Here is a 14911-nt window from a genome sequence, read left to right as displayed (position 1 = left end):
CAATTTGTTACAAGACTATTAAAAGTTCCAATTAAAGCAAACCCAATGCAAATAAGCATTCGTGAACATTATTTGAATTGAGACATTTTAATTTTTAACACACTTTTGTGCATCTTTTATTGTCCAGGCGTAACTTCAATGTGTACATTTTGTCTCATGTCATCTATTAGATGATATAAACATCTGGACAGCTTAATGTGCAAGTCTTGTCTCCTGGTATTTTGTTTGGTGGGCCTGTCATTTTAAGTTAGTTGATAGAAGATAGAGTTGTTTATTTTTAATCAGTTGGTTCAACTTGCTTATTCCACGTGACAAGAAGGCATTTAAACCAAACCGCTATTTCAAAGCACTATGGATATGCGTACTGATATTACTGGGAAAGCACACTTCTTAGTACATTCAATGCACTATATTGTGTCCGAGTATAAAATTGTCCACTTGTACCCCAAAACTATACAAAACATTCTTGGGTCAGAAACTATTTAAGTTTTCTCTGCTATCTTCTCCAGTAATACCCACTGTGCATCACATCTGTTGACCATATTGCTGTCCATACTTGCAACTTGCATATGCTGTGACTATTTTTTAAGGTTCCAAATAACTATCAGCATGCATCATTCGTATGTCCTGTAAACTGCAAATCATTTGAATAACATTGATAATTCCCAGTATTTGCAAAATATGACAGTAAGGGTCACAGGAATTGAGGTCACTTTATCCCTCCAGATAGTACTGTAAAGCTGTTCTATTGCAAGTTTTCAGAGCAGCAAATTTTGTTTCTCTTTATTCATTCACAATAGGAAGGTGTCACTGGCTGGGCAGCATTTATTGCCCACAGGGCAGTTCAGAGTTAACCACATTACTGTGGATCTAGAGTCACATGTAGGCTAGACAAGGTCAGGATGGCAGTTTCATCCCCTGAAGGATATTAGTGAATCAGATGGGTTTTTCCCCAACAACTGACAATGGATTCACAGTCATCATTAGATTCTTAATTCCAGATATTTATTGAATTCAAATTCCAGCATCTTCTGTGACAGAACTTGAACCCAGGTTCCCATAACATTAGCGATAACAAGGTGTAGAGCTGGATGAACACTGCAGGCCAAGTAGCATCAGAGGAGCAGGAAGGCTGATGTTCAAGGCCTAGAACCTTCTTCAGAAAAAGGACCCTTTCTGAAGGAGGGTCTAGGCCAGAAACGGCAGCCTTCCTGCTCCTCTGATGCTGCTTGGCCTGCTGTGTTCATCCAGATCTGCACCTTGTTATCTCAGATTCTCCAGCATATGCAGTTCCTACTATCCCCAGAACATTACCTAGGTCTCTGGATTAACAGTCCAGCAATACCACCACTGGTCCATCACCCTCCCCCTAAAAATGAATTGTTAAAAGTTGACCTGAGGGTTGTTCTTTAATGCCAGGGCTACAAGTTACAACGAAAGAAATTAAACTGGGAAATCGGTTGGAACAAGTGTACTCAAAGGCTGATATTGTGGAACACAGTCTCAATGGAAGGCCATTCACACAGGCAATGAATGTTGATTTGAGGAGTATATGTGCTTCTGAAAAAAATGTTTGACTAATGGGGGTGGAAACCATTAGGCCTAATGGCTTTCATCCATTCTGAATATTTTGCAAGGTAGAAGTCTTTTTGCTCACTCCATTTACACATCAGCCAAAGTTGTTCAAAGGCACTGCACTTAGCATCTTGTACTCTGACCGAACTTGGCTTCCACAATCTTGAAGAGGTCCAGTGTTGTTTCTATATTTCATATCAGCCAAGACAGATTACTCAAATACTTCTATTGAGTGTGTTTCCTTTCTCAATAAAGCAGTCCACTGCCTAAGACGATTGATCTGCTTTTGGTTACGTTACGTAACTCCAATTCTTTGTCAGTGCTGGAAACATTCAGTCATTAAATCTTGCATAAGATCTTCAAGTTTTGTTTCTGATCATCATTCACTGTGGATGCATTCTAAAACAGGAAATTATTCTTAAAAATTTCTAAAAACAGCATTTTTGAAAAGAACCAACAGCTTTATGTTATGAAGGGTCAGTGGGCTTGAAACATTAACTCTGCTTTCCCTTCACAGATGCTGCCAGACTTGCTCAGTTGCTCCAGCAGATTCTGTTTCTTGCCTTGTATTGTAGATGGAACAGGATCAAGTTTTTGGATCAAAGAATCCTAATTAAAATGCCTCATTTAATGTCCTATGTAAAAATGGAACTTTCACAAAAGGTAGACACATTAACATTCCATTTCTTGTGGTAAGGTACCCAGTTGATTTTATTTTAAACACAGCTTTTGATAAACTGTTGCTGCCAATAGATACGAAGTAAATGCAATTATGAAAATAAACTATGGGACGACTGTCTTCTCAAAATAAGGGAACAGCAAAGAGTGAAGAAATGGAGAGTACCAATGGATTTGTGTGTGTGTGTGTGTGTGTGTGTGTGTTTCTGTGTCTACAACACTCAAAAGAATGAAATGATGTCCGATTGGTATGAACTGAACATGAGAAGTTATTTACCAAATATGGCTCTAAAAGGTTGCATTGGTTAATCCATGATGGTGCTGAATGCCACAATGGGTTCTTGCTTACTTACACACTGACTAATAGCCTATTAAAAAACAAAATTCTGAGCATTACAGACCTACTCAACAGGATGAGTGGGCCATTAGGACTCAGCCAGATGTCACAATATGAAGTGCAGATATGTTCCATCATCATTTGTAGTGCTATCGAAGGTTTTATTATCTGAGTCTTGATTGTGCTCAACTTGACCTGTGATACCATGAGTCATGCACGTGCTTACTGCTGAACATTTATTGTTAAACCCACATACTGAGAAGGGAGTGGGAAAAACAGGCAGAAAGGTAAAAGTTTGAAGATTGTAAAGATAATTTTTGATTTATTTCTTTCACTTGAAAATGGGACAAACATTTGGATGAGTGTATGAATGAAATGGTAGACACAAGCTGAAAACAGTGTGGATTAGGAGAGGGCTTGATTTTGTACAGAAAAACAGAACAATAAATATTTCACAAAGCCAAGCTGATGTGACCTCTGGTCAGCACTTCAACATAAAAAAAGGATAATGTGCATCTGTTTTAAACAGAGCACAACACAAGCAATAATAAATAGTTCAAACTTGTAGTATAAGACCAAATCTCAAGTTACAATAAAAAGCTCTAAATACAGAAATAGAAAAAAGCTAATAAAATATTTTGCCTTGCCATTACAAATAGGTCCAACTCAAGTGGCATTGATTTGCTTTGCATTTTAAGTACAATTCTTAAAAATACAACAGCACCGTTAAAGTGTTTTGGTCATGATAAAACAACCTGTGGACTGTATTTAACAGAGGTGGGATGAAACGTGAGCTCTTAACCTTTGAATGTTTGTCAGTATTTTTCCTTGCAAAAATCCTCATTGAAAGTACACAATGTTGACTGGTTGGTGGTAAATGGCAGCATGGGGAGGTGAATCTTGTGTAGTGGCACACAATGTCAGAAGCTGCTGAAATAGCACAGCCCAAAAACTGAATACTGATGGAGACCAATATCAGAGCACTGAACACCACAATATAAAGGAGCATGCAAAATCAATTAATCCTAAACTCACCCAACATAAAATGATCATGGGCAGGACGCCAATACAATAAACTACAATGATTTTTTTTGTTTTGAATGATTTGTCAACTTCAAGGAAGCAGGTACGAGTTCTCTATATAAATCCATTGTGCAACTGCTACACTGGCTTAATTTTGAGTTCATTATTTCTTCAGCACCAAGTACTGGAATCTGGCACTTAAAAGCAGAATTTTTTTTCCCCAATTCCATTAATCTTTCACAGATAAAATTTGAAAACTTAGGTATATAATCTAGGTTTTATCTAGTTCAGTAAAACCTGTGTCCATTGTAATAAACGCAGTGGCTGCCAATATACAAATACTCAGTGTTCACCATGATGACTGTCTTTTCCTCTTTGTGGCCAAAAGGATTATGCTGTAAAATATTGCTGTAACAGATTAGATCTAGTTCCCCACCTCCCCTCGGTGGTATGAAACCTACTCAAACAAGAGAATGCTCCTTCCTTTACACTTTTGTACACTGCCTGTTTATCAATGTTTTCCTAAAAGCTTTCCAATGCCAAGACCTTAGAAAACAGAACAGTGAGGGCACATTGATATCTTACACTGGTAAAACAAACGTTGTGGGAACCAATTATAACCTAAAAATTTACATATGGAATCTAATAATAGTGACCATTTGATGACAACATATTAATTTTAAAATCAACTTTCTGATCTATCACTGCAGTAATGACAGGTGCATCATTTGCAGAATTCGGCAAAGTGCTTTCTCTGCTGTCTGCCTGTTTTACAAGGAAGATGTAAACGGGGAAGTTAAAAAAAAACTTTGACTGACATGCTAAGACGACTGCCAGAAGCCCCGTGAAGTGGTACACTGAAGAAGTTGGCTCCATGAATTATTCCTTCTTGACATAATGAATTTAACATTTTCTTTTTGGCCAATGAATATTGTCTGTCAAAGCTGATACCTTTGTTTCTGGCATCCAACCAGTGGGAGGTGCATCTCTTGAACTCACGGGGCTGACACTCAGCCGTAGCTTAGGTTAATATTGGATCAACCTCCTTCCATCTCACCGAATTACTCGCGGTAATAAGAATGATGCAAGGAAAACTGTCGTGAACACTTTCCACTAGAGCTAGAGAAAAATGCTTAAATAGTCCCTTGTTACCTTATATTGGTAAAATCAATTAAAAATGTGTAACTGTCAACAGCTGACACAACCTAGGCCAAACAGTGATAGCTGTTGCAGATCAACAGATATGCAATGGAGCCTCTACAGCTTTCATGCTACATTTTATTCACAGAAATGCACTGGAATGTCTGAATATCAAACTCACTAACAATTGGATATTTCAAGCCACTTAGCCCATCAACTGATAAGCAACTTTGAACACGTGGAGTTTAATGAATGCTGCCCATGTCTTAGGTAGTGGAGTGATAATATTTCAGACCTTAACAGTTAAAGGTTATACAGATTATTCATCCAGGGTGGTTTTTGTTTCGTTTCTGCCTTTTAGTGCAAATTTCAAAGTGTCAAAATACAAAAGGTTTCATCCCACCTCTTACCTATTATTACATACGTTGAGGAACCCGTGGAATGTGAAAAAAGGAGTGAATGATCCTGTTAACACAAAATTTAAAAGAAAACCAAATGGCAGTTAGATCAACATATACTTGTACCTGCCTCATCAGTTTTACACAGCAGCAGATCAAGGAGGCCTGAAACCCAAATCCCCATGGAAATGTAAAACAAAACAGTGCCATGCACATAATGTGGATGTATCAGGGACAAGAGAGGAGTTCCAAGAGAAAATAACATAAGGAACCACTGAAGGGAGTTCCATTTTGGAAAAATGCAGTATTTGTTCACTACCATTAGTGGTCGCTAGCGCACTGACAATTGAATGTTTCAGTGACACCTAGTGGTCACTACATACTGCAAACATCATAGTTTAATTCAATCATTGTTTTCTTCAAAAAAAAAAGCTGGGCAACTATTTTACAAAACTTATGAAAGGCAGACATGTGCCCAAAATAATGAAACTTCTCATCCCTGTGAGCATACAACTGCCCAACATGGACACAATACAATTCATCTGCTGTCTTCAATGTCACGTACTGAATGACCCTTAAAGCAGCGCGAGATGCAACATATTTTAGTTCTCATTCAGTCCGATTTACATTGATCTGACTCTGACCACAACGGATTTGAACTGAGTCCATGAGAATAGGGAGAGCGAAGGCAGCAAATCATGAAGAAAAAAAATAAATGAAACAGACTGGCGAAACTGTAAACCGTGCATATCCAACAGGGAATCTGGGAGGGAAACTGTACAAATGAAAATCAAATTATCAGTGACCAGCAATGCATTTCCTAATTCCTTTTTGTATTTTTTTTAACAAAAGGTCGTTACACGACCTTTCTTTTTCTCCTGTACAATAAGATTTCAGAACATACAAATTATTTTTGCACTATTTTTATCCTGCCAAAATTAAAAAAATATATTATGGCAGCCTGTGTTCTTTTTCTAATCCACTACCAAAAAAAAGGTACTTTTTTGTTGTACCTTTAAAAGGACAAGCAAACAGTTAAAAAATACAAGCTCCTGTATAAATACAGCAAGTGCCTACACTATTATGAACCAATACCAAGTAACCATTCCAGAGAAACAGAGGGAAAAAAGTACAGGTCAGGAATGTGATTTAAGCAAAGCAATTACATGAATATGCACTTTTCTACTAATTTTTTTTCTTGTCTACATATGGTAGCAGTAATCGTTCTTCCCAATACAAGTTCTATACAATTTTTGAAAAAAGATAAAACACCCAAGGCAAAAAAGTCTACTAAAACTGATAGTCAATTAGACTTTACAATTACAGTGACAAGTACAATTTTAGACCCACAAATTTACTGCAACAATTTCCATTTCTGAAAAAAAAATTTTTTTGTTTTTTTTCTCCATTTTGTAAAATGCCCAGGCATTCTCCATTATTACAAATACTGGTACACTTTTACAGTGATCAAGAAACTGTAATATATATATTAAACCCCTTCACCAGTTGAATCAGAGAACCAATATACACATGGCCATAATGGCATCCATGTATTTACTAAGCAAACTTCGGAAAAAAAAATCTCTTGATCATTCAACAAACACACGCACGCGCACACACACATACAATTTTTTTGTTGTTTTTTTTCCACCTTTGTATATATTCAATACTGTAAACTTATTCGAGACTGAGTGCACTAATTCTGTTCAGAACAAAAAAATAAGGAGTAGCCATTGTTCCTGATGAGTTACTGTCTTTACGTTCTTGTTGGGACTCTGGAGGCGTCTTTTTTTTAAAAAAAAAACTTTTGAGCCTTGCTACAGTGGGGTTCCCACAGTTTAAGCAGCGTCCTGCAGCGTCAATTGATGAGTACAGACCGTCAAACTGTTTTTCCGAAGTTGATTAGATAGGTGGGGGGGGCAAGTGGGGGGGAAGGGATGCTGTTTCGTCTTCACCAACTTGTAGCGGCTGGCGTGAAGTTCCGCTGATTTTATTTTTTGTTTTGTTTTACAAATGCTGGATTGTTGGTGCATGTAGAACTCTAGAATCTAATATGACGTATATTTTTCTCTGTTGTGTGATTTTTTTTCTTCTTCAAATCAGTACTTTTTTTAAACTTCACAAAAAATGGTTTTGCATTTGTCTCAGAGACTCATTAGGAAGATCAAATATTCAAGGCACTCATGTCAAATTGAATGGCAGTATAAAAACCGTCAACTGACATTAACATTTTTTTTTATAGTGCCAGCATTGTGAATGCTATGCTAAGCAACACTGACACTTTTAATCTCAGTTGTTCCCTAATGTATACCATAACCCTTTTGGACCATAGAATTCCCATAGTTTCTTGTTCAGAAGTCGCAGTTTCTATAATTAAAAAAACAAATATGTTAAGGTGCGGGTTCAAAAAAAGGAAATATCTCAGGTACAAATTTAGCTATTTAACACAATGGCCAAAGACCATCTATTCCTAATGGCAAAATAGCAGTGCATTTCTACAATAATGCATATCGCTCACAGTCGAGCACAGATGTTTCCTTAGGTGTTGGCAATAATGCACTTTTGACTTTGCTCAGATTTACTTCGCTGTGCATTTTATTCACTAATTAATAACACAACAAAAAGTCCGTTATTGCTTAGGTTAAGTTTCTGGCTGGTACAACTGGATACCAGATAGTAAACTGCCTCTCTCATTTGCCTACTGCTTTTCTTAAAAAAAAAGTTATTAACTGTGTTAGGTTTAGGCAGGCGTCTTTGATGAAAAGCGACAACGGCAGTTCCAGACACCATAGGCTGGCAAGATCAGTGCTACATTTCGAACCCAGCTTGTGATAAAAGCCTATTAAGTGCTACGATTAGGATTGTGATCCGCTGTGGCTTTTTCTCATCTTACAATTCAAAAAAAATTTGTGCAATTCCAATCCTTCCTCCCCATATTTAAAAAATAAAAGAATGAATAAACGCGGCTTCTATTCAAGAAATTACTGCGTTGAGTAGCTTAACTATTAAGTTCCACATAAGCAGTGGCCCGGGTCAAGGGTTATTTCTACAGGTCTGCACCTCAAAATGCAAGTAATCTCAGGTTTGTTTTTTTGAAAAGTGGGTAAAATCAAAAGGGATACCCAAAACAAAACAAAAAGAAGTTTCAAACAACAAAAAATAAAAAGGAAAAAGGAAAAAAAAGTACCTGCACATGATGCTTGAAAAAATATTTTAAAAAAAACAATAAATACAGAAATTATTGCACAGTTGAAAAGGCTCAACATTATTTTACTGCCTCTATATCACCCTCAGGTTTGATTGAGCTTCTCAGACACAAATTATACCTTGAAAATATTTAAGTGCCACAGGAGGCACTCTGGGCCGACTTTCTCAGTTGGCAATTAATTAAGCTTTACAATTGAATTTTTTGTGTGTGTTTTTTTTTTAAAACCAAGTCTCTTTTACTTCAAGGAGCTTTAACTTCTTTCTGCTTGTTCGATTTTTACGTCGCTTGTCAGCAAATGTTCTCCATGCCATTTTTTCATGTGTTTCTCAAGGGTGCTGTAAACGCTGAAGGGCATTTGACAAATGTCGCACCTGTAAACCTCCTTGCCGATCTGGCCGTGCGTTTTCATGTGGCGCGTCAGCTTGCTGCTCTGGGCGCATGCATAGTTGCAGAGCTCGCATTTGTAAGGCCGTTCGCCAGTATGGCTCCTGCGGTGCACTGTCAAGTTGCTGCAGTTTTTGAACACTTTGCCGCAGTACTCGCAAGTGTCGCTCCGACGTCCTTCCTTGGAGCTCGGCCTCCCCGGGCCGGGCCCTCCCATGTGAGGGGTACTGCCGCTGCTGGCTGTGCCACTGCGGCCCGAGAGTCCCCCATCCAGCATGTCTCCAGGCGGTGTGGAGAACCTCAGACTGCCATTCTCTGAGGAGTGCTCAGAGGAAGTGGCGAAAGGAGATTGTCTAGAGTCGCCGAATCCCAGGAATGGGTCTTTCATGAAGTGCCTTGATGCTGCGTAGCCCACCAGCCATTGAGAGTAAACATTCTCAGAGGGAATTAAAGGTGCCGAGGACAAGTCCAGGTCTTTCTCCGTTTTAATTCTTTTTGAAGAAGCGACTGACAGAGAGGGGCTAGTGATGAGAGGTGGTTTCCGCGGCAAAGTGATCGGAAAAGATTCACCAGGACCAAAGCCTCTTCCGTTCACTGTGCCATCTTCTGGTCGATCCAGTTCACCTGCAACAGAGTCCTCGTCTCCAGTGTCTCTCTGACCGTCGGAGGATCGTTTTGAGAAGCTATTACGCTTCTGCTTATCCGTAAGCACGTCACTGTAATGTTGGATTGCACGGAGACCTACATTTTCCATGACTTTGCCCAGAACACAGTGCTTTTCATTCACTGGCAGTTTGAAGCCATTCTCTCGATTGCGACTCAGCTCGGAGTCCATGCTGAAACTAGACTCGGGCCGGCTTTCATTTTCCAGTTCCTCTTCCTCTTCCTCCTCCTCCTCCTCTTCTTCCTCCTCGTTCTCATTCATTTGACCAGTGTTGAAATTGGTTATGTTGGTTTTCAGGCCACACCCCTCCCCGCTTGCATGTTCACTAGTGCCGGGTTCAGGGGAGCTCGTGGCGGACAGCCCATCGTCTGACCTGGCCGTGACGGAGGTTGACTTGTGCATGTGCGTCTTCATGTGACGTTTCAGCTTGCTGGCCTGGGAGCAGGCGTGGTCGCACAGCTGACACTTGTACGGCTTCTCCCCCGTGTGGCTACGCCGGTGGACTATCAGATTGCTCTGGAACTTGAAGGTCTTCCCACAGAACTCGCAGGACTTGCTCTTCAACTGTGACTGAGGAGGAGTTGTGCTGCTGGGGGGCATGGGGGGGAGTGGCGGAGTGCTCAGAAATGGTGATTTGGGGCTAGGTTGGAAGGGCTGAAGCAAGCGATGCATAGGATTGTGACGGCTGGGCGACAAGGGCGGAGTGGAGCTGTTGTTCCCTGCTAGTTCTCGGAGCCTCCTGGAGAAGTCCATAGACTGGGATTCGATACCCAGTGGGTGGTTCAAGCGCATTACTCTGTCAAAGGCACTATGATGCTGAGATACCAAGCCCATTTCATCAGCATTAAGGCGGTCCAGACGATGTGGGTCTAGATGATGGCGAGGCGGCGGGCTGAAAATGGGGGGAGTATTGGGGAGACGGCCATCACCAAAGCCCGGGTGCTCCTGAAGTATAGGTCCAGTCATCCGCAGCAGGTTGAAAGGATTGTTCTCACCGAGAAAAGTCGTAAGGGGGGACTGTGAGATTGGGTCTGGTCCCAAGGACGGGGGAAGGCCAATCCGAGGGGTAAGGGGACTGTTTGACGGATGCGTTTCCAAGTAAATCCGGAATCCGTGTGTATTCTGTGCATGTTGGAGCAGGAACCAAGCACTCATAAAAGGCTGCTTGCATGTTGTGCAAATGTAGCTTGAAGGCTCATCTTTACCTGCAAGAAAACAGAAAATGAGCTTTAAAATGTAACCACTCATACAATACAATCTAAAATATTACCAGAAGCAACCTTCATTCATATAGCACTTTAACACGACAAAGTGTTCTGATGCACTTGACAAAATTGCCAGACAAATTCTGTTACGCACCACAGAAGCAAATATGAGGACAACTGACTAAAGCATAAGCGTATCAAAGTAGGTTTAAGGAGTGTTGATAGGAACACAGAGGTAGAAAGCTGAAGGTTTATCAAGGGAATTTCAGAACACGGGGTCTGGACAACCAAAGACACGACTGCAATGACAAAATAACTGAGAACTGGCAGATATACAAAAGGCAACAACTAGAGATCCTAAAGGGTAAGAGGACTGGAACAGTTTACTATTAAACACAGAGCAGCGCAGCAAAGGCCTCTGGCCAACGTGTCTTCATCAACCACGATGCCATTCCAAATTAATCCCATTTATCTGCACAAGGTCCATATCCCCCTACACCCTTCCTGTCTCTGTCGAAATGCTTCTTAGAAGTTGCTATTGTATCTGCTCGCACAACCTTCCTGACAGTGCGTACTGGGTACCTACCACCCTCTCTGTGTTAAAAACTTGCCTTGCAAATCTTCTTTGAACTTTCTCCCTCTCACCTTAATCCTATGTCCCAAGTATTCAGCATTTCCATCTGACTATGCACGGAGGCTATGCCTCTCATAATTTTACATACTTCTCAAGATGTCCCTCAGCCTCTAGCAAAAACAATCCAAGTTTGTCCAACCTCTCCTTATGGCTAAGAGATGTGGTTGGATGGGTATTGGGGGGGTGGCTGCCAAACAAAGTTACAGGGGGATTTGAAATCTAAGGATCAGAGTTTTAAATTCAAAGTCTCACTGGAATGGCAGCCAAAAGAAGCTGGTAAACACATGGGACAACACAAATAGAATTTGGTTCAAGGATATCAACCTCAACACCAAAAAAAAAATCAATGAAAGATAATATTATCCTTGGGCAGACTGTGCCTTTCCTGCACCAACAGCTCCTTGATCACCGGTAAGCATTGTCAGACGCACGGAACTTCACTGATAGATGGGAAAAATAAAATGTCATCCAACCCAACATACACCATCTTTGCGTAATTCGGACCTAAGTGCAGGAAGGAGAGAATCTGTGCATATCTTGCTGGTTTATAAACACAGGGCTGTTTTACAGGCACCCAACCATGCTGCTGAAATGAGTGGGAACTAAAGTAAAAATCATACATTTGGTACAATAAATTTTGAATATTCAAGTCTAGAAAGAATTGAGGTAAGAATAATTCATTTTCTTTGCATTATATAGGAATTCCAGTGCTGATGGTTCAAAATAGAGGAGTTAGTGTAATGCTATGTTCTCTGATTTTACAGACTGTAGGGGTGGAGAGAGGAGAGGAGAAAAAAAGATTGCTGGATAACTGTGTAGCTGCTCTCATCACTTTTTAAATTTCAAAAAAGTCAATTTTTTATTGGCTTTAATCTGATGCTGTGGCAGAATAAGTTATAATATAGTCGACCAACAGCTATTTTTCAATAAGTAACAAACATGCATGGACTGAATTATGTAGCATTATCTTAACTGGTAAATTAATATAAGCCAGAGACCTCTAATAGCAGCAGAGGTCAATTGTAAAGACCACTCACATCTTGCCTAATCAGCTGCACTCTCACAGCTCAATTTATTGCAGTCACTGATACACAGTAGTGGAATACCATAGTCAGGAGTCAAGCAGAAAATGAGAAAGACGTGCCTTATGCAACGGTTCCTCTAGTTGTACAACTCAGCTGCCTCCCCAAATCTTAAAGACTGGGGTGTGGGTTAGGGCAGGTGGTTATCAACCACTGCTTTTAACCTCCTGTTTTTTTTTCCCTGAAATGTGCACTGCAGTGCAAGTTTTATTATTTGGCTTCTGAAATAAATCCTCCAGCTGCGGCCTTTTCTTTTTTTGGCTACCACTGACACAATCAGCCGAATGGCCCCTTTCTGCACCACAAATTTCTATGATCCCACAATCAGGAAACGTGATTCAAAGCTTTAAAACAAGCATGATAGGAATATCCCACTGCAGGTGAAACTAATCAGAAGCAGTTTCTGGATTAACGCCATTATCTGAGCAGACCAGAGTTCTCTCGAACTTCAGACACAGGAGCGAGCAGTTCAATATTAATACGGTTAACTCCAAGTGTATCTTCACTATATAGAATCTATAAGGAGGTCCCAGGAGTGGGATTGTATCTATTTAATGTGCGGCTGCATCCTTCACCTTGGGGTTTACCTGCTTTTCCTGGCTTTAAACTAATCTATTAATCAGAGACAGCTGTTCAATTATACTTCAAAAATTTTACTAGAGATCTCTACAGCCATTTCCATATGGTTCCTGATGAGGGGAACTTTAATGACCTGCTCACTGCTACACTACTGAATGAAGAATACCATTAATGTTTTTTCATTAAGGCTGTCCCAGTACATTGTGTTTAATATGATAGTCTAATTCTTTATCTTTTACTGACAGGAGTTAACACACCACCACCTCCATGCAGACACTGCCCTCCCCCATTTTAAATTAGAATGATGGGCAAATGAGACAATTTCCAGTGTAAGAACATATCTCAACTTCCTTTCCCTCCCACACCACTCACCAACCTCTCCAACACCACCCTCCCCCACAACCCCACCACCATTACCCCTTAATACATATGTTTTATAGCTATTAAAACAAAAAAAAATACAAAGAACATTTATCTTGTTGACTTGGGAATTTGCCTTCTCACGTTGCTGAAATTCCACATGAGCCATGCGAGTAGGCAACTGTTTCTGACAGCTTCAGACTGAATCGCAGCCAAGAGAAAGAAAGTAAAATATACAGTGTCTTTAGAAACATGCAAGGGTTCCCACTTGAAAATACACATCCACCTAACACATGGCTTTTTCATTAGGAGTGTTTCAGAGGTGAACTCACAATTTAACTGGAATTCTCAAGAAACCACTGGGTTTTGCCATCCCCTCACTGACCGTAGGAAACACTCTCACGGCTACCTACCTTCCACAAAGATGCTTTAAAACGTTTTCAACCAAGTTCCCTCAGATCTCTTCAGCTCAGTTTTGGCAACAGATCTGCACAGATCAGTCATCTCTATAGAGAAACAATGACTTGCATTGTGAACCCCCATCTCCACCACCACCAATCACTTTAAAAAAAAGTGTGTTGCAGGCATCAAGCCACAGGAACTGGAGACGACCATTTGGCCAATCCAGCTCAACAGGTTATTGACTGAATTCAACATTCTTCCCATTTTGAAGCTTTTTTCCAGATCCCCTCCATCTTTCTCATTATCAAGAAAGGTATCTGTCTCCTAAAGAACCTGTTTCATTCGTTTCAGACATATTTTCCCCGTTTAACTTATTCCATATGGCCATTTGTACAAATTCCCTAATCTCTCCTAATTTTAAAAAGACATCCCTTAGTTTAAAGTAGGGTTCAGAAACTAAGGTGAAATAAATCAACAGGAAAAGTAACTGTAGCAAACAGACATTTATAATAGGTTCAACAGGCAACAGATACGTTTCTGGGACAGACAAGGGAATAAGACAATGGTTAGATGACGCTTAGCTAAGCAAGTGGTCTGGTGGATTTGCTAGATTTTTACTGGGTCCTAGCATCTTTTATATTTGAATTTCAATAGTTAATGCACAAAATGTACTACATCAAATGATGAATGCTAGAGGAAGTGGCGGAGGCTTGTACAACTACAACATTTAAAAGGCATCCAGATGGGTACATGAATAGGAAGGGTTTAGAGGGATATGGGCCAAATTCTGGCAAATGTGACTAAGTTAATTTAGGATATCTGGTCAGCATGAACGAGTTGGACCGAAGGGTGCGTTTCCGTTCAGTACATCACTATGACTCTAGGACACTAAGTGGGGTAAGTTTTTAAGATTGAAATGTTGGGTCTTTCAATCAATATTTGGATTTATAAGAATAAGAGTTCCTGACGTGGCTTATTCTTCGAAAGAAAATGTCACATTTAGTTTCAACACACTTACCGAGAGGCCACTTAATATCTAACCAGTAGGATAATTAAACTTTTTTCCTAACTTGATTGTATTTGTGATCTCCCTGGGTTGTTGCTTCTTCCTAGATGCACTGGCCAAGTGAACTCTCCTCATGGGTACCCCTTGACAATGAATGGTGGCAGGTGAACTGACAATGCCACACCCCCTAGTGGAAGAGCATATTTGCTGGAAAAAGGGTCGCTATAGGGAAGGAA

At 40.2% G+C, this 14911-nt stretch overlaps 1 protein-coding gene across 5 annotated transcripts in view; it reads right to left on the bottom strand.

The window, feature by feature from the left end:
• Nucleotides 1–2892: 2892 nt before the first annotated feature.
• bcl11ba (BCL11 transcription factor B a) overlaps nucleotides 2893–14911 on the bottom strand; it is a 167736-nt gene continuing 155717 nt past the window's right edge. For 4 of the 5 annotated variants that reach the window (XM_048538150.2, XM_048538153.2, XM_048538154.2 and 1 more), the window contains one exon: nucleotides 2893–10612. In XM_048538150.2, the coding sequence (XP_048394107.1) occupies nucleotides 8610–10612 (2003 nt within the window). In that variant the 3' untranslated portion in view covers nucleotides 2893–8609. The remainder of the gene's footprint in view (nucleotides 10613–14911) is intronic. The other variant, XM_048538155.2, reaches the window with a different exon arrangement.

This window comes from Stegostoma tigrinum, chromosome 10, assembly GCF_030684315.1.
Source record: "Stegostoma tigrinum isolate sSteTig4 chromosome 10, sSteTig4.hap1, whole genome shotgun sequence".
NCBI classification, from domain to species: Eukaryota; Metazoa; Chordata; class Chondrichthyes; order Orectolobiformes; family Stegostomatidae; genus Stegostoma; species Stegostoma tigrinum.
This window is presented reverse-complemented; position numbering and strand designations above follow the sequence as displayed.